At 35.0% G+C, this 27203-nt stretch overlaps 2 protein-coding genes across 2 annotated transcripts; one reads left to right on the forward strand and one right to left on the reverse strand.

Moving 5' to 3' along the window:
- Positions 1-1855: 1855 nt before the first annotated feature.
- Positions 1856-4024, reverse strand: LOC122604096. Its single transcript, XM_043776997.1, has 2 exons — positions 3524-4024; positions 1856-2554 (listed from the first exon to the last, which is right to left on the reverse strand). The coding sequence occupies exons 1-2, from the start codon at positions 4022-4024 to the stop codon at positions 1856-1858; spliced, it is 1200 nt and encodes a 399-aa protein (XP_043632932.1).
- Positions 4025-13579: 9555 nt separating this feature from the next.
- On the forward strand, positions 13580-13879 carry LOC122606140 (auxin-responsive protein SAUR50-like). The gene has a single exon (XM_043779101.1). It carries the CDS (start codon positions 13580-13582, stop codon positions 13877-13879), a length of 300 nt encoding a protein of 99 aa, XP_043635036.1.
- The last annotated feature ends 13324 nt before the right edge of the window (positions 13880-27203 follow it).

The following is a 27203-nucleotide window of genomic DNA, read 5'->3' on the forward strand; positions in this document are numbered from 1 at the left end:
CAATCAAACAGCGATTCTGGGTGTGACAAGTTGTGTTAATAGCCTCAGCCCAAAATTTGTTTGGAAGGGAGGACTCACTGAGCATTGTTGTTGCTGCCTCGATAAGTGTTCTATTCCTTCTTTCAGCGACACCATTTTTCTCAGGAGTTCTAACAGACGAGAAATTTTGTGAGATCCCTTGATCATCACAAAAGGATTTAAGAGTGTGATTTCGGAACTCAGTTCCATGATCGCTTCTGAGTTCTTTAACCCTTATGCCATTGAGATTTTCCATTTTCTTAATAAAATTTATAATCTCTTTAGCAGCATCACTCTTGGAGTGAAGGAAGATAGTCCAAGTGTATCGCGAATATTCATCCACGATAACTAAGGTGTATTTGCTACCTCTTAGACTTTGGACATTTACAGGACCAAAGAGGTCCATGTGAAGGAGATGAAAGCATCCTTTGACAGAGTTGGCTTGCTTTGTTTAAAGGAAGCTCTATAGCCTTTACCTTTTTCACAAGCGCTGCAAAGTCTGTCTTTTTCAAAGGATAGATGAAGAAGACCACGAACCAAGTTTTTCTTAGCTAGTGAATTTATGGTTTTGAAGTTCACATGCGACATACGCTTGTGCCATAACCAATTTAGTTCAGCAGCTGACTTGGCAAAGAAACAAGTCTCGCTATCAGTTTTGATAAGAGTGAAGTCAACGAGATATACATCTCGTTTTCTGGGAGCAACCAATACGACTTTCTTGTTAATATTTACAACAGTCCCTTGATGTTTGTCAAGAATGACTTTGTAGTCAGCGTCACAAAGTTGACTAATGCTTATGAGATTGTGTTTTAATCCGTTCACATAGGCAACTTTGGAGAATTTGATTAACCCATTTGAGAGGAGACCATAACCTTCAGTTTGTCCGGTGAAATTATCAACAAACACCACAGTAGGGCCAACAGCCTCTACATAGTTATCTAGCAAGGTCTTTGAGCCAATCATGTGTTTTGAACATCCACTGTCCAAATACCACACTCCTTTTCCCAGTGAACCCTGCAAGGATAAGACAGAAGGTTTTAGTTTGGTCCACTTTCAAACTCACTGACAGGTATGTCAGTAGAATTAAAGATGGGTACATTAGTGGTAGTGGATGACTCAGTGGAAAGAGCTTCCTCAAGAGTGGGATGGTTTCCCAAGTCAGCAAGTATATGAGTTCTATCATTCTCATCAATGGGCATCATGTTATTCCCATTTTCTTGAAGAACAACAAAGTTGCTGACAACATTGGGAGCACTAAACTCAACCAACATTGCTGGTCGTCCCCAGGAATTGGAGATGACACTTTGAGAATGAGGAATCTCAATGCGTTGAGAAGCAACATAGTCAGCTAGGTTAGTTTGATGAGTTCCAATAGAGTCAGTGACAGAACCAGTGTCAATGATGAAAGATTCATCAAGAGGGCTCTCGCTTATCCTAGAAGATGTGACAGGGTCAGATAGTGGGGCACAGGCTGAAGTGTGAGCACTTGTTTGTACAACCACTTTAGGAGCATCTCTTGAGCTGCTGCAATCAGTTGCAATATTTCCTCTCATGCCACAGAGATAGCATTTCCTGTTTGAGGAGTTATTTTGTTGATTGCTAAGAAGGAATTCCTTGAGTTGAGATGACAAGTCATTGACTTGTTGAGCAAGTTCAACAATTTTGGGGTCTGAAGAGCCTTTGTCTTTGCTTTAGACTTAGGCTTTGATTTTGTTTGCGAGAATTCCTTGAGAATGGAGGAGGACCCAAGAGAGATTGACCAGTGGGGTCATCTAGACGAGGAGTGGAAGAGGAGGCCACTTGTGAGCCTCTTAAAACACTCCAGGCTTGTTTCAGATTAGTTTGAGAGGAGGAAGTCATAGGTTGATGAACTCTGCTGGGGGGTAGTGGACCTAGAAGAACGGTTTGGAGTAGCAGACCTCCCTTGCCTGTGAGGGAGATATTCTCCAATAGTAATAGAAGATTGTATCTGCTGAGAGGACAGCTGTCCTCTATTGGGAGTGGAGGATCTCACTTGCTGATGTGGCAAGTGTCCGCTTTGTAGAGTCACACTCCTTATTTGGTGCTGAGGAACATTTCCTAGCTGAGGAGTAACACTCCTCATTCGTTGCTGAGGAATGTTTCCTCGCTGAGGAGTTACATTCCTCATTTGTTGCTGAGGAATGCACCCTCGCTGAGGGGTGGTTGGTCTGTTGACCGACTGAGGCATCTTACCTCTTTGAGGAGTTGGGTGTCTCAGAATTGATCGAGGTGGAGATGAATGAGTTGCCTGCTGATGGACAACAGATTTAGCTTGAGATGAGCTTTCCTGTTGAAACCTAGCATCTCCAAACCTTACTCGTCTCACCATGAGGCGTTCATGCTGAGATTCCTCAGCATTTAAGACTTTAGAAGGAAAAGAATTAGATGAGATTGACTGAGGTTGCTGTTTAGTATGATCAGCTCGCTGAGGCGTGCTATAGTCATAGGGCACAGCAACGGTACTTCTTTTGAAAGTCTCAGCCATATTCAAAGTAAGTGGCTGAGGAGCAATGGACTTGTACCCATCACTTGAAATGTCTCCATGAAATGTTTCATTTGGAGAGTATTGAATTTTGCCTTCGTGTGGCATCATGCCAACAATAGGCAAATGGGAAAACATGTTGTCAGAGGATGAAGATGAGCTAACTATTTTAGCTTCAGAGGAATTTGAAGGGTCCCTGGAGAGAGATGTGGAGGATCCAGCGTCCATTTCAGTGTGATAATCATTTCCTTTAACGAAATACCACTTTTTCATTTCCTCAGAAAAAGTAATACCAGATGGAGGAATTGAGATTTCAGGTTTCACATCATCTTTAAACATGTCAGCGAGACAGGCAGCAGATTCAAAATCTCCACCTATCACTGCCTGAACTTGTGCAGGGACTTGTTCTTTAAGACATTGATGATGAAACTTAGAAGCTTTTGACCAAGAGGTCACAATCTTCTTGAGATTGAGGACTTCAAGCTTAAGTTTTTCATTCTCAAGCTGAAGCTTTTGAGTCAGCAACTCATGTGACTGAAGTTCAACATGAACATTCTTTAGTCTGTTGAGTTTTTCAGATTTTTCACTCAATTCAGAACTTACTGAAAGGAGTTTTGAGTGTGCTTCAGCACGCAGAGTTTCTACGAACTGAAGATCACATGACAAGGATTCAAGAATTTTGGTCTTGTCCTCATCAGCAGATGAAAGAAGAGTATGTACCTTTTTCACAGTGACGTTGACCCACTGACTTGTTGAGACTTGGTCTTTTGTCAGCGCATCACTATCAGCCAGAGCCATGAGACACATGGTGTCAACATACTCCTCGTCATCGGAGTCATCTGAATCAGCCCAATCATGCTCTTCAGCGACCAGACCTTTGCCTGGTGTTTTGGCTTCTTCAGTTTCAGCCATTTTGGCTTTGAGCTGATAATACTTGTTCCTGTATTCATCAGCAGATTTAGATGAGTTAGATTTTGGAGCAGCAGGAGTTGGGATAGAAACCCTGCACTCTTTCTGATAATGGCCTTTTCTGCCACATTTCCAGCATTCTTCCTGTGATTTATCCACATGAGGCTTATATGGAGCAACCGACTTACGGTTGTTCCATTTCCTGGAGTACTTCTTTCTAGCGATTAAGGCAAATTCCACAAAATCACTGAACATTTCCTGTTTCTCTTCAACATCAAGCTCTTCAACAAGAGCTTGAAAGGATGCTGGAAGAGCAGAGGTGCTGGCACCATCATTGGGATAGATGGGCTCAGTAGAGATGAGAGCAAGAGGGTCAGTTAAAGGGTTTGCAGAAGTGCTGGCTGCAGAAGATGAGCTAACATGTCTCCTAGATTCCGTAGAGGCTCTAATGTTTTGAGCCAAGGCTTTCTCTTTAAACTGAAGAGTGCCAAACAATTCCTTAAGATCCAGTTCTTGAATCTTTTTAGTGGTACGGAGGATTTGTCTTAGATTCTGCCATTTGAGGGGGAGAGAATCAATACCAACATTTGTCATGTCATTGAGCAACCCTTTGAACCGGGTATATGTGCCCTCGAGACTTTCATCAGGAAGAGAAAAGAAATTTTCATAGGCACGTTTTAGGTCAATTTTCTTGGTTTTAATCAAGTCAGCTGACCCTTCATAAGTGCTCACTAGTCTTTCCCAAACTTCTTTTGAAGTGGGGAATTTAATGACTAGTTTCATCACCTCAGTGGGAAGAGTGGTGATAATCATATTTTTCAATCTTGAGTCAAGATTGACGAGCTTTTGCTCTTCTTCAGTCCATTGGACTTCTGGCTTTACCATATCAGTCACAATTTCAGGAGCATCAGGTGTAGCACCTGGTGTCCTTTGGACATACATGGGTATGTAAGGACCTTCATTTAAGATGGTCATAAGATATGGTTCTACACCCACTATATGTAGTAACATTCGTTCCTTCCATGAACCAAAGTCTTTTGGCTCAAATTTTGGAGGAATAGAGACGTAACCAAAGTCACGCGTGTTAACCAGAGTGGGTACAGACGACATCTTTAAAAAAGAAAATTTTAAGATTTAAATCGTAAAGACAATAATGTAAACACAAGAGGCAAATAGATCTTGTTCCAATAATTTAGGAACAGTGGCTCTGATACCACTTGATGGTCCATGAATGCACTACTTGTGTTTGTTAACTAACTTGTAAGATAAATATGAAATAACAAGAATAGAGATGGGAAGTAAAGAACTTTGTTTAGTTATATGTATTTCAAACTAAACGATGAAAACATGGATGGTTGTTTAACAACAACAATAAACAGAAACATATGTTAAGTTTTTGAACACACAAAAACTTAACAAATAACTAAAGAGAATAAAGTAAAAACTGTGGAACACACCAACCGAATGGTGGCTAGGTCAAGTGATTCCTTTTATAGACATATAAGGAATCACATGACTACCCTAGTAGATGTTGACACATGAAGGTTGTCAACTATCTATTGGTGGATCATTCAGATATGCAGAGGTCTCTTTCCTTCATCTTGTTTGTTTCCAAAAACGGTATGAAAGAGAAACTCCATTGCACAGAAGTAGTACAAGGTCACATGACTTCATCTTGATCTTTCAACACGTGTCCTTGGGGACCATTCTTCTATTCTTCAAATTCCCGCTCATATTTGACTTACAAATACTGGACGATGAGTCATTGGACATATCCTTTAGACTTTGAAGATAGATCATGCTTGCAGATGTGTGTGCTCGCTGAGAGCTCGCTGAATGAGTCACTCGCTGAGTCCCTCAGCGAATCTCTGATCCAACAGTATATCATCCAAGATTATAAAGTCATCTAACAGAGCAAATTCATCATTACCATCATAGTCTAAATTGTCAACTTAATTGCTCATTATTTAGATCGTGGATTACAATCACATTGTCCCATTTCTAGTGTTTTTAAGTTATCTTCTTGTTTTCATTTTTTCAACATCCTGAAAATGAAGGACACAATTAGTCACATTACATATGAATCGTCTTAAATATATGAAAGAAACTATATCTTGGTAGGTGACTTGATGATATCGACGTCGAAGACGTATCATTTGATGTTTTGTTTGAAGCCACTTTTCATTTTTACTTCTCTAGGTGTATACCTTAGTGAAAGTTCTGAGTAAAATAAGTGTGGTATGTATATATTTATATAATGGTATGTTCATGAAATAATTGGGAGGGAAGTTGTGTATGTAAAATTTAAATTTCCACAATTATCTCCTCAGTTAGTTTGCTAGATGTGAAAACATGCTTGCTTAAATTTAAAATTGCAAGTTTATTGTCTTACATATACAAAATAAATCCCAGTAGATAAGAACAAAAGAAAAATCTAAGAAGTACATATTTTCTTGTTGATCAACAAACTATAAGATATAATCCACTTTAAAAGGAGGTATTTTTGTGGTGGTGATGAAGTACATTTTCAATCGGATGAACATAATTATTTTGGAAAGTCACTCACCGGTAGCAATATAGATATATAATATCATTAATGGATGGAATATAAGAAAAATAATCTAGATGTGGACATTGATAATTATTAAAAGTGTTTTGTGTTAATCTATACAATCATATCATTTGTTGGCCCTTATATTTTCATATTATGGTTAACAACAAACCTGTTGAACAAAAACTTTAAACAAACATGCGTTAAATCTCGGCTCCACTACATAGGTTATAAAGAGAGATTATAACATATTATTCAATAAAATACATAACAAGAATGAAAGTGAAAAATATGTATGTATATCAAAATGGTAAAGGTCACTCATCAATCTTTATAAATGATTGTAAATCAATAAAAAAAAAACAATCAATCATATACACAAAAATCTAAAACAACCCAATACTTATATTAATAAAGGGAAATGACATTCCTACAACAAAAATTAGACATCTACAACAATACCTGCATTTTTCAGTTATATTTTGTGCATTATAATTTGTACGTTTGTTGTAAATGATTAAATTTTTTTTTTTTTGTATAAATATCACTTCCAATTAATAAATTGAAAGATAAGTTAAATAAAATTTCTAATTCTAATTCTAATATACAGTTTCAGTAATCAAGTAGCTATCCATAAAAGGTGCAATTAATTACACGTGATCTTCAATTTTAATTAGACTAAAAACAAAATTTTTAGCTAAAATAAATAGATTTTAATCCGTATATAGCATTTAAAAATTAGGTAAGTTATGATTTTTTTAATATTTAAATTAAATTTAAGGATACAAAAGTATTATTAAAAATAATGTGGAGATGCCACATAGGATTATCCTGTGGCAATGTTATAAAATAGTTTTTAGTTGAAGATATCTTATAGTCGTCCGGTTAAAAACTGTTTTAATATCTATATATATATGTATATATATATATATATATTAAAACAGCAAGAATCATAGCCTTTTAAAACCTTCTTCTAACTTAAAACTAGCTCTAAGCATTGCCACATAAGATTTTATTTTACGTGGCATCTTCATACTTATTTTACAATTAATAAACAGTATATATTACAAAAAAATCAAAAAAAATTCGTAAATTTTAAATTAGGCATTTATAGCATATTACGGTAAATATGCTTAAATCTTGATATGCATTTGAACTATAATTTTTTAATGGATATGAGGTAATCTTTTCTTATGAATAAAATCCTAAATATTTTTAATTTATTTCATTATATAATCAATTTCTATATTTGAAGGTAATGGAAACTAATTATTAGTCTTGTTGCTTAAGTTTTTCGTGTCTTAACTTTGCTGCACTTAAAATGTAACAACCCAAATTAGGGCCCGGAATATTACGGAAACTAAATAGCACATGATGAAATTATTGTAGGTAACTAAATGAAAATAAATGAATTCGGTGAATTCAATAAGTTTAAGACATGTACAAACACAAAATGCATAAGGAGTAGGTAGCCATCACAAGTTTACAAAACCATCTAAAAGATGGCGATTGATCCTAAGCATAATGCAAAAGAAAGGCATGTGAATTCTTGATCCATGTAAGTCTAAGCCCGGGTCCAACAATCTATCAAATCATACATCTTGTCTTGAGTTCACCTGATTATCTGAAAAGAGTACTAAACAAGTCAACATGAGGTTGGTGAGTTCGTAGAAATGGTTCACAAGGAACCATTGTCGATAGTCACAATGTCTAATCACAACAAGACCATATGGCATAAAATAGTTACGTGTAATAAATGAGCACAAGTGATGTAAATGTCCAAGTCACGTATCATATATATGCATGTGCCATGATGTATGTCAAATGTAGGCCAACCATGTCACGTAAAGGGTTTGCATGTGTGTAATTCGCATAGATAAGTGAGCTTGTGTGTAAAGCGTGTAAATAAGTATACATTACGTGTAAAGCGCATAAATAATATACGTTGCGTGTAAAGTGCATAAATAAGTATACTTTGCTTGTAAAACGCATAAATAAGTATACGTTGCGTGTAAAGCGCGTAAATCATGAGTAACGATACGTATATGTCCATTCCAACACAATCCAATATCCATACATTCCTCTACACAACACGTACCTACACTTCGGAGGATTTTACTTTCATCAAGTTCTAGATGCTTGTATACAGAGTCACCCGCAGCCTTCCCACCACATCTAAAACCCTTTGAGAAACATAACCGACTACCATGTAGGCACAACTATCCTAACTAATCATGATATCACAAACATGCGCCAAAGCAATCAAGTAATGGATAAACCGTCAAACAAGTCAATCAAATAATCAAACGGCTAAACAAGTAGTTGTACACTTTCCAGCCTGGATCTCAAGCGAGTAGGGAGCTACGGAACTCACCTTAGCCTTAGATGTCGTTAGAATGAGCTTAAGCGGGTGAGTGAGGAGCACAACGATCACAACCCTATTACATCAACATCTTATCATCACATTATAATATTATATCATACACTATGCCACAACCCCAAACATGGTTTATAAGATGAGTCTAGAACATTTGGTTAAAGATATAAAAGTTTTGGTCGAACACGAGTTGAGGTTTGACACTAACTTTTGACGGAGAAATCAAAGCGTTACACACACCTTGTTATGGATCATTAAGATGTAAGAATGAATTTGGGTTAAGCAACTAAGGATTAGACACTTTAGAACACAAAATATACATAATTAGCAAATATGTGGCACGTAGGAAATGCATGTGACACGTATTTAGATTTTTCAGTTTTTTGGGCAAATATGTGGCACATGCATACATGCATGTGGCGCATATTTGACTATGTTCGAACTTTACACAAAAACTGTGGCACATGAATTAGTACATGTGGCACATATTTAGCTTTTCAGATTTTTAACAAATATGTGGCATATGCATATATGCATATGGCGCATATTTGACTCTGTTCGGGCTTTACACAAAAACTGTGGCACATGCATACATGCATGTGGCACACCTGGGCATGTTCTTGCTTAAAACGGGGTTTCACATCAAAATCGACCCCGAACTCGTTTTTTTACCATTTTGGAACCATTTTGAAGCTACAAAACATGTTTCTAACATAATTTAGACAAAACCCATCATCAAAACTCTTTCCATTCCACAAATCCAAGACAATCCAACCTAAAACCCTAAATTTGACCTAAAATGTGTTTTTTAGCTCAAATTTGGCCAAGGTTCATTCAATCTCGACCAAGACATGTTTATTTACTTATAATGATGCTTGAGAGTGAGAATTAGCTTACCAAAAATCCTTCAAGTGAATAACTCCGAAAATAAGCTATAAAAGACAAGTTTTTGCACTTGAAACCCTAAATTTTCGATATGATGAAGGTGAAATGATAATGATGATTAATCTTTCATGTAATTATTGTGAAACTCATTAAATGTTGAAGATTTGCTAGAGAGAGAAGGAGAAAAGGTTCTTGGAGTAAATTAGAGAGAGAAAAGGAAGAGTTTGTGATTGGGTGGTGAATGGTTGGGTGGGATTGGATAAGGTTAGGGTTGGGTATGGGTCATGGGTCATCAGTTGTGGTTAATCCACGGGTTGACCCATACAATTAACTAGCTAAATTATGTATACGTCATATCCTGAGTCATATATGTATTAAAAAGGCGCCATGCCTTTATTCTTATAAAAATAAATAAACAATATGATATATGTATTAAAAAAGAGAGAAAATCTTTTCATTCGTTCAAAAAAAATTAAAAAAAAGAAAGTAATGGGATTGCCTTCTCAATATTTGGTATGTAAAATAAGTATGTCACGAAAAACAATTATTACGGGCTTTCAAAAATTCACCAAACATCACCATAAATCAAATGGCAATGGTGTATTACTATTCTGCATTGGACAAATTCCAAACCTGGCGACTACGACATAAAAAGTAAAGTAACTCCCAATGCCGTGAAATTTTACGGGTTTTGGGTCCCAATACCGTCTTCGACGGTGTATAGGGGAGGTTGATATGTAGACAGCCTTACCCCTACCAAAGGTAGAGAGACTGCTTCCAGGTTCTACCATAGGTAGAAAAGGACCTCCAGCCTTGCTGGGCATGAGGATCGAACTCATGACCTCTGTTTTTAGAGGCATGAGCTCCATCCACTGATCCAACCCAGTTAGTTTTTCTGGCGACTACGACATCCTTTGTTTTAGTTGAAACATAACTTATATACTTCTAAAAGATGACGTGGCAGATGAGGTGTTGAGTTTATAACCCAAAATAATATGAAGACGCCACGTAGGAAAAAAATGATGTAGCGATCAAAGAAACATGTCACATATGCGGATAGAGAATTATATATATATATAGAGAGAGAGAGAGAGAGAAAGGGTAATTGATTGTCAACTTGTAATATTAAAAACCAAGATCAAATCCAATACCTGATCCACCAAACAGTACATGTCACCGTTCCCAAATTTATAATCCATCTTATCATTTTCATGTATCATTATAGGAGTGAATCTTAAATATCTATTTCAACATATAATGAAATTAAACTTTACTCGGTATCCTAGATTATATCTCTACTTTTTTTTAGAACGACATTCTAATCAATTATACGTCTACTTTTAAGTTTTAACCAATTAAAATAATCTAAATAAGTATATATTAAAATATTAATTTGTGACATCATAAATGTACATGAAGTTTATGTGTTAATATGTAATATTTTTACCGAGTAAAGTTTAATTTCATTATATGTTGAAATAGATATTTAAGATTCACTCCTATAATGATACATGATTTGAAAGTTTATTACCTAGGTTATAGGTAAAATAAAACAAGTATTAAAGTAAAACAATACATTTTCTTCACTGAAATCATCGTGCATCATGAAAATCATTAGGCATCAATTGTTTCGTGAATCTTCATACATCAATTTAATCAAGATCTAAGGGTCAAGATCTTATTTTATTTATTTTACTTTAAAACTTGTTTTACAATATTCAACCCCTTATTACCTATAATAATAGGTTATTTGAAAGTTTACTGTTTATATTAGTACATATTTTAAAAGGTGGTTATAGGTGGTGGCTAGTGTTGGTTACAGACGGCGGTGGCTGGTAGCGGCGACTGTTGTTGGTGGTTATTAGGTGGTGGTGATTGGAGAGGCTTAGGGGTGAAAAGGAAATAAATGTCTAGTCGGAAAGTTCATCGGAAATGACGATAGGAAAGATGATCAAGAAAAGAAAGAATGGAAGAATAAATTTATTTGTATAATTTTCATTTTTCGTCCCTTAAGTAGCTATTTTTTCACTTTACGTCCTTCAAGTAGTTATTTTTTCACTTTTCGTCCCTCGGTGTAAGGTGAAATGACATTACTGCCCTCACGTGTCTAGCACGTGCGTACGTTAACGGTCATTTTTTAACGCCGTAAGGCCAAAGGACAATTATTGAAAAAATTGACCAACTTTAGGGTCAAAATTATAATTTTTAAAGTTTAGGGATCAAAAGTGAAAAATGTGCCAACTTTAAGGACGAAAAGTGTAATTTACTCTAATATAATATAAATATAGATGTAGATACATATTTAAGTTAGGGTTTGGCCGTAGATTTGTGTGGTTGAAATTGCTCGGGTATTTTTGGTACATTTAATGGATAAATGAGAAGAATGTTGAATTTGTGAGGGTAATTAAGGTATTTCAAAATCTTAATTAAGGATGAAAGTTGAATTTGTTTTATAAGGTACGAGATAGGTACCACACAATGCGGCGGGGGTGGCGGCAACGATGTGATATTAATCTAAAAGTAATTGATGTAAATGGTGGTGTAGTTATTTTATGATTAAAAAATGTATCTATTGTAATTATAGATATATTATGTGAAAATATTTAAGTTTGGATAAATATGGTTGAAATATATTTTAGGGATATATTGAGTAGATTTAGTGTGTTAGTTAAAAATATGTTGAAAAGTAAGGATATTTTGGGTATAATACCGTCACCATCGCTGCATCGCGCGGGTAACTTTCTAGTATACTATGCATAGTAACTACACGAATATAAAGGCGGTACCGAACTCATAATAAACTATTCTCTCCTTTTGACTCTCTGCTCTTCTCTCTCTCTCCACTCTCTGCTCTCACCTCAAACGGCTCTTTCTCCTTGATCTTGGATCGGAAATTGAGCCTATGATTTTGAGATCCAGGTCGAGTATTTGAGATTGAGAGTTTGAGATCAAGATTATTCCCATCTGGTTAAGCTTTCACTCCGGTAGATCTAACCTTATTTTTTACTCTTTGGGTCGGAGGTCCCTTCCACTTCGGTGGATCTGGAAGCAGCCTCTCTACCTTTGAATAAGGGTAAAGTTTGTCTATATCATACATTTCCAGTACCCCGGCTTATGCCGGGATTGGGTACCGTTGTTGTTGTAATAAAAGTAGAGAGTTGAAAATAAGGGAGGATAGTTAGTTTTACAATATAGTATAGATTATAGACGATGTGTATTTTTAAGGAAATATTTAAATCAAAGGTACCACCCTATAATTCTAACAGAAAAAATGAATATACATATCAAAATCAAAATATATACGAGTAACATATTTCAGATTAATATGATATTCGTGACTAAGACTAATGATAACAAATAAAACAAAACCTTTTTAACATGTTCTTGTTAGAATATGACATATATAAACACAAATAATCACGAGTATGCGCAACGGAAGAATCAAAACATATATGTAATCAAATTAATTAACAAATAATTGAATTGAGACGTGTACCTTATGCAAAGCTACAATAAATAATAATGATATTATTATTATGATAAATTAGGGCTTAAAGTAATACCCCTCTACGATCGCACACTAGACACCCCGTATATTGTATGCTAGTACCCGAATCACAAACCAAACAACCCTTTGTTTAAACCCAGTAAGCTAAACCGAAAACCCTTTTTCTTATGCCTAAAATCGAAACCGAAAACCCTTTGTGAAGGGGTGTTTCGGCCGAACTAAAGAGAGGGGAGAGATGAGAGATTTTTCTTGTGTGAAGTTATGAAAAACATTTAAGCCCAAACCCTCTATTTATAGGTTTAATCTATAGGGTTTTAAACTTGATGGACAAGCAATCCTAAATGTTCTAAAACCCTTAAAATTTTGGCCCTATGGATTGAAATTAGGAAACAATTCTAATTCCTAATTTCAATCCAACACCTCCTATTTATTTTAATTAAATCCAATTAACCATTTAATTAGTTTAATTAATTATTTGTGATTATATTTAATTAATATATTACTTTAATATACTAATTAATAATATAGAGTTACCGTGTCATTTTGTGTGACCCCGTATGGTTAAATTATTTCCGGATATACGTTTTATAATTAACCTGATCACACTGCAAACTGTTCTCAATGCTTTGAGTTAAAACCTCAAAAACTCATCGGGTAGCCTCTTCTTTTTTTTCTTTCACCAACAAACCCACATGCCCCTATCTCTTCTAACATATCTATATTCTATGTGTACATAAATTAAGTGTATATATATAGTTACACATATATACTCACTCAAATACAAAAAAGGTTCAAACACATTTATACTCTCACTCAAAAGTTCTAAAAATGGCTTTCATGAAAACTTCAAACTCACATTCTGTATTATTGAAGCACATACTAAAGAGATGTTCAAGCATGGGTATGAAACAACCACAACAATACGAGGATGTTCCAAAAGGCCACTTTGTTGTGTATGTTGGCAAAAACCGTAGTCGATACATCATCCCTATTTCATTCTTGTCACGTCCCGAATTCCAAACGCTGCTTCTACAAGCCGAAGAAGAGTTTGGATTCAATCATGACATGGGTCTCACCATTCCTTGTGAAGAGAAAGTATTTGAGTCAATTACTTCTATGCTAGGTTGATAGACCATTCTAGCTAGATTTGGTTTATAGATTTAGGAATTTGATGGAATGGAATTTAGATTTTCTTCTTTATCATTTTAGGTTAACATAGAGAATTTCATATTCCATTTGATCAGATTCCATAAAAATCTATGAACAAAAATACGAAACAACGTTTAGATGTTTATTTTATTCATGGAAAATGGATTACTTGAAAAGAATGTAATTATATAAATATTGGGTAGGATTTTGTGATGGGAAGATGAGGGGATCAAGTCACGATGATGATCGAGAAATATGGGGTTGATTGCTCAAAAGGATTTTCCATGCCCCATGCAAAATTATATTTAATTATTGTTGGGACAATCTTCATATATCTTGTATACATAAGCGTTTTTTGTAGAATAAATGTTTATTTTTCATTTTAAGGTATAGTATATGTTTTCAGTGAATAAATGCATTTATGGTATTTATGGTCTAATTTTATTTTGTAGTTTATATATGAATGAATGGCTATGAATGCATGCCACAAACCAGCACGTATACCGTTTACCCTCTTTTTTGTTATTAGGTTCATCTCGATCTTTACTCTTGCCAATAGTTGGTGATACAACACAATAAAGACCGACGTAGTCTAACCCGAATGCAAATGGGATTTACCCCAAGTGGAAAAAACCGGTACCTAAGCGTAGGTATGGAACTTTTCATATATTAATTTTTTAATATTTTTTGTTTAATTAATAATAAATGTTTAGGCTCTACTTAAACGACTTAAGTACCTAATAGCCTAATTATATATATAATTAAACACAATGTACGTACATTCCTATGTAGTTTTTTACATTTTGGTATCCTAAACCCTTAATTTAAAACACTATCAAGGTGTCATTTTGGTGGGTCTTTTTAATAAAAATGCATGCTAAAATCTTTGCAGTAAATAAGGTAGAAAAAGGGTTTAAAATCAGTAGTCATAGATTACTGACTACGTACGTACATTTAAGTTAAAGATTGATCTTCCTTAATATAACCAAGTAACTAGATTATAGACAATAAAACATCTTATAGCTTACCTGTTTAGTATTTTATTCTTGAGAAATTATCACAAATCGTCCCGTGGTTTGCTCGATTCGCGTTTTCATCCTTATGTTTTTTTTTATCATTAGTTGTCCATTACTTTTCATTTTTATTGGCAGTCGTCCCTGACACTAACAATCGTTAGTTTTTATCCGTTAAATCCCTCATGTGTAATGCATATGATGGCATTTTCGTCCAGTTTGTAACCACAAAGACTAATTGTGATAAAACTAACATTTTTGAAGTTTACACGTACATTTCATCATCTTCCCCCACAATTTCGGCCACCCTCCTTGACCGGCCGGTTACCGCCTGCCACCGCCGGAAAATCGTCGAAAGCCGAGAACCACCATCTCACTTCATCTCCCCTCCGCTCTCTCTCTCTCTCTCTCTCTCTCTATCTCTCTCTCTCTCCCGTCTCTAATTTCCGGCCATCCTTCTCTTTGAACGTTGTTGCTGGAAAAGACGTCACCCTAAAACTCATTTTCGAGATTTCTCCCACGATTCCTTGACTTAGAACTCGAGGATGGTACCAAAATGCTCAGATGCGAATTCCGCACAAACCCCAACCAATAGAAACCCCCTTTTAGCAAGTGGTGGGTTGGTGGTGTTCACATCGATTCAACTTCAGGAGAAAAGGGAACCCGTTTTAGGGTTTTTAGAGAGAGATCGCGTGAGGTTGAGGTCGAAAATGGAGGTTGTCCGCGTGGGGTGGTGGTTCTCGGCGTTTGGCGACTTTTCCGACGGTGGCAGGCGGTGACCGGCCGATCAGGGATAGTGGCGTAAATTGTGGGGGAAGATGATGAAGTGTGTAAACCTCAAAGATGTTAGTTTTATCACAAGTAGTCCATGTGGTTACAAACTGGACGAAAATGCCCTCATGTGCATTGCACATGAAGGGTTAAACAGATGAAAACTATCGGTTGTTAGTGTCAGGAACAACTGCTAATGAAAATGAAAAGTATAGGGACACCTAATGATAAAAAAATACAGGGATGAATACGCGAATTGGGCAAACCACATGGACGATTTGTAGTGATAATTTCTCTTGATTCTTTTTAGTTGGATTATTATTGTGTTCATGTTGGAATACTACTGAAGTGTAATACTAGGTTTAATTCAACTTGTATAAGTGATATTTTCAGCATAAATTAGTTCGCATATATTCGACTAATTAACGAGGTTGAAATGATTAAAGATGTCCCCATGTTAGAGAATTTGATGAACATGAACAATTAATATCAAAATTGAATTCAATGCATATACAGTATCTGGATTCCATGTACATATTGAATTTCAGATAAAGATCGAGAGAGAAAAAAAAATACTAGCGGCTTTTAAAAATATCGAACATTTTTTAGAATTATATATTATTGTAAGAGCCCTCATAATGTCCTTGTTTGGATACTGATCGTCTGTTTGTAACGAGTCAACACCATTAAAGTTGACTCGCTATTGGCTGGTTATGAGGTCATTGATATATTATTGTGATAACAAGTAAATACAATTTTATATATAGATTTTGTTTTTTCCTTAAGATTTGGTAGGTCCTAGACTAGCGTAAACAGTTAACTACAGATTGATACCTTATATATAACGGGATAGTTATTGGTGAAGGGGTGATTTTCTGATGTGACATACTAAGTATGAGTTAATCATGAATGAGACATCGATTCCTCCTTCCTCTAACTACTAAACTAAAATATTAGGCTATCTCCAATGTCAAGGACGTCTTAGGCGTCCTTGAGCCACCATATCATATCCTTAAAAATCCTTACACATCCTTAGAGCACTCACAATGGAGGCAGATCCATTCGTTATCGGCTCGTTCTTTGTTCAGGGACGAGCGCACACGGTTAGGTGTGGCTCGGCCCTAGACTCGTTTTCGCGCGTTCGTCCCCCCAGAAACGAGCCGATGCCTTCATTTTTTTTTCTTTTTTAACTAACGGTTGTGTTTTAAATTTCAAAAAAATTTACACAAATGGCCCCTAAAACGGCTGATTTGTTATTTATACGAATTTGACACTTTTGGTCCCTATTTATCATATATATATATATAACCCACACTCTTCTACACAAACCATTAACAATTTATCTATTAAAAAACACACACATTCGAAAGTTAAACATGGCAAATAACATATCAAACATGACCGTTCACGCTGCAAAAATGGGGATGCAGGACCACATGTTTCAGAATGATGCGAACAGATCTGCAATTAACAATGTCATTGATAACTTGACTGCCAACAAAGCGACACTCGTAGCCGAAATTGAACGACTTGAAGCTGCTGAACATGCTCGCAACGTCGTTGAAGTTGAGTACATTATGATGGTCCACGAATGCACAACTTATGTTATATTTAAATTAGACAAGAAAGTAAATAACAAGTTCAATTGTAATAAATCAATGCAAGGATAATCATATGTATCATTGATTAAACGATGAATACATGGTTGATCTTACACACTTGACTTACAAGAATACAAAAGAACAAAGGTAATTGATAGTCTAGACACACTAAAAGCTTGAACAATTACAAGTGACACACACTTTCAAGGTGACAAACACGCTTAATACAATGCGGCTGTGTTGCTTTATATAGAGGAATAATTAGGGCAACACAGCCTTCCTTTGACGGTGATAGATGGTGGTTGTCGACATTCCATTGGCTCCTTGTACTTCCAAGCAGGAGCCTTTTTCTTCTTTACCAAAATGGGTATGAGAGAGAAGACCCAAGTTTTGGTCCCAACATGTACCTTTACCAAGTAAGGTATGTTACAGTTGGAAGAACCACCATGTAACTCTTGTCTTCATATGGTTTGAATACTTCCCGCCATGACGAACATTTAGTCAGCATACATCCCGCTGAAGAGAGTCACTGGACTCGCTGAAGACTTGCTGACTATACATGTCAGCAAGTAAGTCTAATCAGTGAATCCAAGACTCAACACATTATTTATCTTCGACAACACATCGACCGACACACACAAGCTATTTTCTAGGTTACCGCAGCTACTAACACGTTAAACCACACTATAGACCACGCATTATACTGGCAAGGCGCTATCGGTGGTGGTCATCCTGATGATTATCTGACCGACCCTGGGGAGGAGTACGCATCTTCGCAACCAAACGACCGTGTTGGTTCTCTTGAACGCTATCCGTACATTCATTGCAATGACGGCGACAGTACTGTGAACTCGGACTACTCCGAGACTTAGTCTTATGTATTGTGTTAGTATTAAGTGTGTTTATTAGTAACGTGTTAGTGCTAAGTGTGTTTATTAGTAACGTGTTCGTATTATGTAGTAATGTTTTTATTTTACTGTATTGTATGTTATTTATTAATGAAATGTTTAAGTGTGTTTTTTATTAAATTATTGAACTTGTATACGTTAGAGGGTTACAAGTGTCTAATTAAATAGATGGTAGAATGTTGGGTTGAAAATGTAAAGTTAAATAAATAGTGGGTCCTAGACTAGTCTTTGCATTGTGGGTGTTTTGGGGGATTAGTCCTTGGTTAGTCCTTGGGCTGATGTGGAGCTGATGTGGTACTGACAGGGACTAGTTCTTGGAGAATGAGTGTCTACGACTGTGAATGCTCTTATAAATCCTTCAAATCCTATAATTTTATCTTCAACCATACAAACATTCTTACATATCCTTTACCTCCAAGTAAAAACAAAAATATAATGTAAGGACAAATAAGGGCATCCTTAAAAAAATCCTTACTTTTGGACAAACTTTAACAGCAAAGGATATCCAAAGGAGCCTAAAGGCAACCCCATTAGAGATAGTCTTAATAACATTTTCCATGGAAATTTACATTTTAGAACTGCACCGAGTATCAATTTTTATTATTTTCTTTTTCTAGTTTGTCATGTCCAAAAAATACGTTTATAATACTCAAAATGCTTTTTTGAATAATAAAGCTATTAAGAAGACATATGACGTATTATTATATATTAGTTGTTTAGTACCTACATATGTGCCCAGAATGCAAGAAAATAAACTATGAACTAGCTAAAGGTTTTGGTCACATTTAAATATTCAAGGATAGGTCAAAGGGTTCTTTTGGGCGATTAAAAAGTCATCGTGAGGTGTCAAAATTCAGCCCAAAACATCTCGACCTAATTCTTTGTAAACAAATGAAGTGTGTGTGTGTCGGTTTCGGAAGGAACGATATACATATGAGAAAAAAATGGTCAAAAGTTTGTGTGCAAGTTTGTATGAGAAATGTTAATACTATAAAAGTGGCCGGGTTGGTAACGTGACAGCGACTGATAGACCGAAATATCATTATTAAAGAATTTTAAAAAGTAAATAGCATCTAATGCCGTCTTATATGGATGGGTTTCAATATCTTTTTTGAGGGGGGGGGGGGGGGGGGGGGGGGGGGGCTTGATCGAAATATATGTATACAACCTTATCTCTATTTAAAGGAGAGAACTTGCTTTTAGATTTACTGACATACTAATGGCTACTAATTAAGGTTGATTACAACTCTACAAGTATTAGATGATGATTTAATGACTTGCAAACGTTTTCAGGGAATATTGACATTGTAATATTAGAGTTCATCTCATTTTTTAGTTATTAAGTGTTGAATGTATTTAATAGTTGAATGCATTAAATATATCTATAATATTAAATAAAATATAAGTAATTACCAACTAACGAGTAATTATAATACTTGTTGCCTTGTTGGGGTAGGTGGAACCTCAAACGACTTATGAATTATGATTTTAGGTTAATCTCGGTAAGCATAAAGCATACATTGTTACAATGTTGCCATATCGTCTTACACGAGAGTTTTAGCAAGTGTGCCTGCCAATTCATAGTGCCAAATTAGTCGTCATGGATGACACACTTGGCATGTATATCCAATATGGAATTAAGTACGGAACATAGTTTCTACACATGTGACGAACTTTTAGTAGACATCTAAAGAAGTAAGAAGCAGATAACGTTTCTATATATAAGTTTAAAAAAAAAAGACGCTTTTGTCTTATTGAAAACAAGGTGTTATCTACATAACTCTCAATTGGAGACTTGGAGTACAATAACTCAAGTTGTGGCGTTGTGCTTACATAACCTCATATCAAATTAACTTAACAGTGAGTTGAAATATTTAAATCAATCGGTATGAATATGGAAAAATTTTCTTACACTATGTACAAAAATTATTTTATGCAACTACGTTCTTCTTTTTTTTTTTTTTTTTTTTTTTTTGGTTTTCCTATTTAACTTACTCGCACAACCTAGCTAGCTAGGTAATTCCATATGACCATTTCTGAATCCTTCATTGTCCTCCACCACAAGATTGATCTAACAGGATTTGAAACTAATTAGACCCATAGATGAAGACATAATTTGATACTCTCCGTCCTAATTTAAATGTCCTATTTTGACTTTTGAAGTCTTTATTTCACAACTTTGACCGTAAATTGTTTCGTGTATGTTATACAATAATTGATGTAAAGTATGCGAATAGATTGAGCTTTAAATGTATTTTTCATTGATATAACTTTCGTTAGGTATCATATTATACAAACAAAAATATTTACGATAAAAGTTAGATAAAAAAAAAACTTAGCAAGTCAAATTTGGACATCTAAATTGGTACGGAGGGAGTATAATAGTGAGGCGGTTGTTTGATTAAGAGTGACGGTAAAAAACAATTTTTGTTGATCTAATATTTAAACTGAAAACTTAATTCTAAATTAAATAAAAAAATATTAGGGGACAATTTAGGTTGTGGCTAAAGAAATTTTGACTTTTCTAGTAAAAGGATCACCCAATTAGAAAAATAACGCTTAAATTGATTAATGCGAAACCCTATAACCTTCTGCTAACTCCGTCTTTACTTATGCATCTTATACAACTAATTAAATCAGATTCTACATACATAAAAACAGTAATAATAATATTATGATAGTTGATATAATTTATGTGTCTAAATCGCTTACTACTACGGCAAGTAGTAGTTAATATGACTAAGGTCTCGGGGTATCTTTTAAATCCATTATCAAAGTCTCGGAGGTGAGTTTTCCTCAAGGTCTCGGGTTCAAGTCTTGAGTTTCTCATCTTAAGGTATTTTCCATGAAGAGTGGGTTGGAGGTCCAGCGATTTGTTGGTTAAAATTGCCTCCAGTACGTCTGAATCGAAACTAATTTAAAAAAAAAAAAAAAAAAAAAAAAACTACGGTAAGAAGTAAATATGACTGATAAATGTTGCTTTCAAGTGAAATGAAGCAAGTATGATTGTAACTGACCAATGGGAGGCCGGTATAGCACATGGAAACCATCCATCTACTTGAGTCGACAATGATGAGTGAAGATTTTCCTATATTCCATTTTGGTTTTATATGCAATGGGTGACCATAAGCCTACATATTAATGTGGCAAAAAAATAGAATGGTCCACGGATTTATTATTATTATATGAATCATACGTACCACATTATCTCAGATATACATATATACCGAAAGTATAATAACAATCCTCGTATATTCGTATTGTCAATGTCAATGTGGCCGGCTTGATCACTGTGAAGCTAGTTCTAAAGGCTCCGGTTCATTTCCTTTCGTGTTGGCTCGTTTGGTTAAGAAATTATTTTATTAATATGTTTCATTGTAGTAGTGATAAAATGCGAGAAGAAATTTTTACTGAAAGCGTCATTTAAAAAATGATTTAAAGCTGAGATATGGATGGGACATGACATTAAAATGGTCCAACAACATGATGAACCTGAATATCGTTGAGCATGGTAAAGGAACAATGTACAAAAGAACAAATACACTCCAACTCAATTATGGTTTGCTTCAACTTCCACCCCATGTTCAATTAAAGGCCTAGGATATACTACTGTATATCTTTAACAAGTGTAATTTTGGATGGTGGGTCCAATTTATCTATATCACATATGTAAGCATTTAAAACTTAACTGATAATATTTTATATTGTACGGCTATACATGTGAAACTACTAAGTTGTGACAAGTAGTCAAAACAGTTTTGCATGTCTATGGGTCTCTCTCTTCTTTCAAAGAGAATATATATATTATATGGTTAATCGTGTTTGGTTTGCAGATTTTGATGATATCTGATGAAATTGGAATTGAATTTCATTATTTAGTGTGTTGGGTATTGAATGATGAAGGAATATCATTCCGTTAGAATGTAAACATTAATTTATTTAATGGAATCTTCATTCCACGGGAATGGGGGAAGCAAACTCATTCCTTCCGTCATTTAAATTTTTTAAAATGAAAAATATGTCGTCAAATTTCATTCCATCAGATTCCAATTCCTTTAACAGATTTAGGTCAATACAAAAACATTCTGTGAACCAAACACGTTAGAGTTTTGATGATTTCATCTATTAAGTTATCCGGAATGGAGAGATACCACCCGATGATCCACCCGATGTCGTTGCCTAGTCGTCGGGAACACCGTTTCCAGTAGGCGATCCACCATTTGAGCGATCCATACGGATTGCTTCAAAGTTGTTGACCAGGTATAGTTCTCAAAATAAATCCAACCGTTATGTTTGAACGACTACTTTTTTTTTACCTTTAACTTTTACTTGTTTATAATTCATACCCCTTTTAACTCTTACACTCAAAAAACTTATTTCACTCGCAAAACAAACTAAAAATGAATTCCAACAATAAACAAAATAATCCCAACAACAATCCAAATAATCAACAACATCCCTTTAATTATTGACTTTAACGATCCAAACTTACTAAACAACGCGGCTTTCATCCACCTAATTCGACAAATGTACGTTAATCTTCAACCACCTAGTCAACCTATGCCACAAATGGGTTTTGGTAATTGGAACACGCCACAACACAACTACAGTTTTCGGTCCGTTCAAGATATGCCACAACAACACTTTGATTGTCAACAACTTGCTCCAGCCCCACCACGTTCTCCAGATATCAAGTTCGTTCAAGAAACTCAATCTGAAGTTGAGTTTGAAGCCGAAGAGGGCGGTTCAAGAAAACGAAAAAGGCGGCCACACAAAAAGAAGGCGACGGATGAACCATGAACGAAAACACCGGCTATTCCGTGGTCACCATCCGAGAAAATGAATGTATGTAAAGCTTGGCTTGAGGTTACCGAAGACCCACGTGAAGGTATAAAATTTCGGCCTTTTTTTTTTTAATATTTAACTTCTTTTTTTTTTTAGGGGAGGGGGGGGGGGTTGGCCCTTTTAACATTTTGTTTTCCTTTTTTGTAGCCACTTTTCAAAAGAAAATGACATATTGGACTCGAGTTACGGATTTGTTGCACAAGCTCGAGAAGAAACTCGCGGGTTATCATGATGTCGATGGGGTGGGTGCTAAATGGAGAAAAATGCGCCCACAAATTCAAAATTTCAACCATAAATCTACACTCGTCTCACCAATGCAAATAACCATCAAAACGATGCAAATGATGACGATGTTGTGAAAAGGGAAGGGAAAAGCTAGGTATCATGAGACTTTTGACCAATTATTAGTCAAATTGGAGGGTTTGATGGACATAAGCAAGATAAACGAGTTGGTATGGGTATAGAGAAGATCGAGTTGAGTAAGATGAGGATTAAGGCGAAGGAAAGTTCGATTAAGCTCGCCGAGTTACGAGTGTTGACTACCGACTATATAGTCATCTTTGAAGAACCCAATCGCTCGATCATGATGAAGGCGCAAGAAGATATCCGTGAAAAATATGGGTATACGTAGTTTTATTTATGTTTTAATGTTGCTCGTTTTATGCTTTTAATTAGTGTAACTTGTTTTAGTATAACTTTTTTTATTTATTTATGTTTTAGTGTAACTTGCTTTTAATTAAGTTTTATTGTAACTTATTTTTAATATTTTAAAACTGTGCAATGTTTTGATGCTAATGTATTTTTATTTAGTTTGGTTAAAATATATCTTATACTAAAATTTATGTATCAAAGTAAAATTATTTTTAATTTTGAAGTCAAACACAAAAAAATAAATAAATAAAAATCAATCATGCATTAACCTACTCCACCTTCCACGCAACTCCACTTTCTCTATTTTTTCAGTCAACCCTAGCAATCCAGAATGCCACATGGCACGACCTGGTAAAAGTAGTCCAACCCCCGGCAATACCACTACGGCTAGCCTTAGCTAGCGAAAATTATTTTGGTGCTGAATTCTACAAATGTAAACGAAAATTAGTGCTTCGGTCTCAGTAGCAAATCTGTGTTAACAAATTGTGTATTATTGAATAGATTCGTGTGGTGTCATTATTGTTTTCAAATCTGGGTTATATTATGATCGATTATATTTAGATTAGCGAAAACATGCATGCCTTCAACGACACACGAACATATAAATCTTACTCGTTAAACATCATTTTCAAAGTTATGGACTCGTGATATTGCAGTCGCGAGCTGAGGCTACTTAATTATACGAGTATGTTTGATGGATTGATGGACTGGTATTTAACAAAATTAAGATCGTAAGGTATTGAGTTTAAATTTTAATGTGAGCAAAATACTCTTAAAAATAATTATATTACGTTTTACCAAAATGAATTTTCAGTGAAATTAGAGTTTGGATATGAAATAACATGCCACAAAATCCAAATTTGCTTTCAAAAAATTTTGTTCGCCATAAGCCTACGATGGATGGCCTATATTTATATAGGATTTCAGCCGAATTTAAGGGACGTATGATTACTTATACAATATGTTACTATGCGGCAGCGGTAATAGCCGCAGCGAGGTAGTGGTGGACTACTGGTGGTTATGACGACTGCAAATGGTGTAAGTAATTAATGTAAAAATAGTAGTTTATGTGTTTTAGTGTACATATTTACGTGTAAAATCCAAATTCCTGAATTTTCTAATTACATTTGTTATGTACACAATATATTTATTAACGAAACCCGAAAAATATTAGGATTGAGGCACGTTTATAATTTTATGGAAAACAGCAAAAATGGAAGGCTCCATATCAAAGAAAAAGAGAACAAAGAAACGTTTCATATGAACCATTGAACCTATAGTTAAAATGTTAAATCATATACAGTATTAAACAAAAACTCATTTAACGTGGTGTTACTGAATAGAGATGTGACTGATCGAAGCCATTTATGGCACAACTAAAGCACGTTAGCATTGCAGACTACACAGATTCTTTCAGCCTCAAACGTGTCTACTTTGTAACGACATCTTCTTGTACAAAATTATTTTTAAGAACTTTAAAAATATATATGCTTAGGGATTGACAACGGACACGGGGACGGCTATGGATTCCCTTTCATCGCGCAAGAACACCGTCACCGACGGTCAATTGATCAAAGTGACGGGAAGTTTAACGTGAAAGGCCGGAGAAGTTCAAAATTCGAACTTTCGGAGCCTAAACGGCTATTTTTATTTATATCTCTAAATATATATAAAAGAGAAACCTTAATTCATAATTAGAGAAACCTTAATTCATAATTAGAGAAGTATGAACTCTTAGATGAAGTTCAACTTTTAATTCGAGTCATTATATCAAATGATGATGTCATATACCTTATTTAACTTTTTTAAATTTATTTTAGTTTAATTAATAATAATAATTATTATTTCCTTATTTAAGTTTATAGACATTTATAGTTATTATTTTTAATGATATCATTATGGAAACTAATATTTTTATTTTTACATTATTTTTTATCTTTAAAAAGATTAAATGTTTTAAGTTGTTGTTATAACTTATAATATAATTGATAGTTATAAATAAAACATGTTGAAATTTGATGATACTACTATTTTTAAAAATATTTTGTATCAAAAGTTATTAGTAGAATATATATGTTAATTATATCTTTTGTGATAGTATAAAATTATATGTAGATATTAGTTAAAATATTTATATATTAAAGATACTTAATGACATGTTAAAATTTTATAATATTATAAAAAAAATAAGCATAGATAAAAGATGTTTAGAAAATGCTGTTGTCAATTTTACAATCTTTAATTTTTTTGATTATTCTTGGCACCGGTAATACTTTAAGTCAACATTTATTACTTCGATATAAAATCATAATTTAGTAAAATGTAGGACCTATAACAAAAAAAATTTAGTATAATGTAAAATAATCAAAAAGTAATTTTAAATATATAATACAAAGTTTAAGAATTATTTCTATAAATATATCATTAAGAGTGTGTTGAATTAAGAGTGTGTTGAATGAAGAACTAAGTTGGGACTTCATTAGCGAGCAAATAGGGAAAGCATTGGAGAATTTCTCTTCGTTCATAGTCAAGAGGTTAAACGAGACCCTAGAAGGAGCGATGAGTGATACTATCGCCATTAAGATAAGGGAAGAAGTTGCCTCCGCGGTACAAGAAAAGTTTGATAAACGATTTCCAAAAGAAAAAGTACCGGAAACACAAGATGCTGAGGAACGGACAAAGCCAAAGAATGAGAAGCCTTATGATCTTAAGAGTTTCACCATTGCTAACCTTCCCAAATACAATGGGGATCCTGACCTGATTGTGAGCACAAGATGGATAAATGAGATTGAGGGAGCTTTTCGCATCACAAAAACTCCACCGGAAGACAAGACTTTGTATGGGTCAAGTATGTTGAGTGATCGAGCTAAGTTGATGGGCTGATTTTAAAGTAGCTTTCTTTAAAGAATTTCGATCCAAAGCCGATGTGACTAGGCTTAGAAGTGAGTTCATGAATGATTCTCAAGGCACATTGAACATAAATGAATTCCGAGTGCAATTTCTAGATAAAGCTCAATTTCATCCGGAATATTTGAAAGATGACAAGTTGTTGAAGGAACATTTCTATCGAAAGCTTCGCAAGAGTAATCGAGAAAAGATTACTTTGCTTCAAATTGAAGCGTTCACTCAATTGGTTGATGTGGCTAGGTGGCACGAGGTCGAACAAGGCATGTCGGATGATGAATCCTCAAAGAGAAAGGCGGAACAAAGCAATTCCCCTAACAAGAAGTTTCGGCCAAGTGGAAACTCGGGGGGTAGTTCAAATAGGAGAAACATTCTCACTTGCAATAATTGTGGGAAACATCATTCCGGTATTTGTTTCTCACCGTCCAAGAAGGGATGCTTTAATTGTGGCCAACCGGGTCACATTAGTCGTGATTGTAAACTCTCCCCAAACAAGCCGACCGTATGTTTTAAGTGCTTCAATGAAGGGCATATGAAGAGTGCTTGTCCATTGTTGTCGGAGGAGGAGAGACAAGCCGAAGCAAGAAATGCAAATGAAAGAAAGCTGGCG

This window comes from Erigeron canadensis, chromosome 6 (assembly GCF_010389155.1).
Source record: "Erigeron canadensis isolate Cc75 chromosome 6, C_canadensis_v1, whole genome shotgun sequence".
Lineage (NCBI taxonomy): Eukaryota > Viridiplantae > Streptophyta > Magnoliopsida > Asterales > Asteraceae > Erigeron > Erigeron canadensis.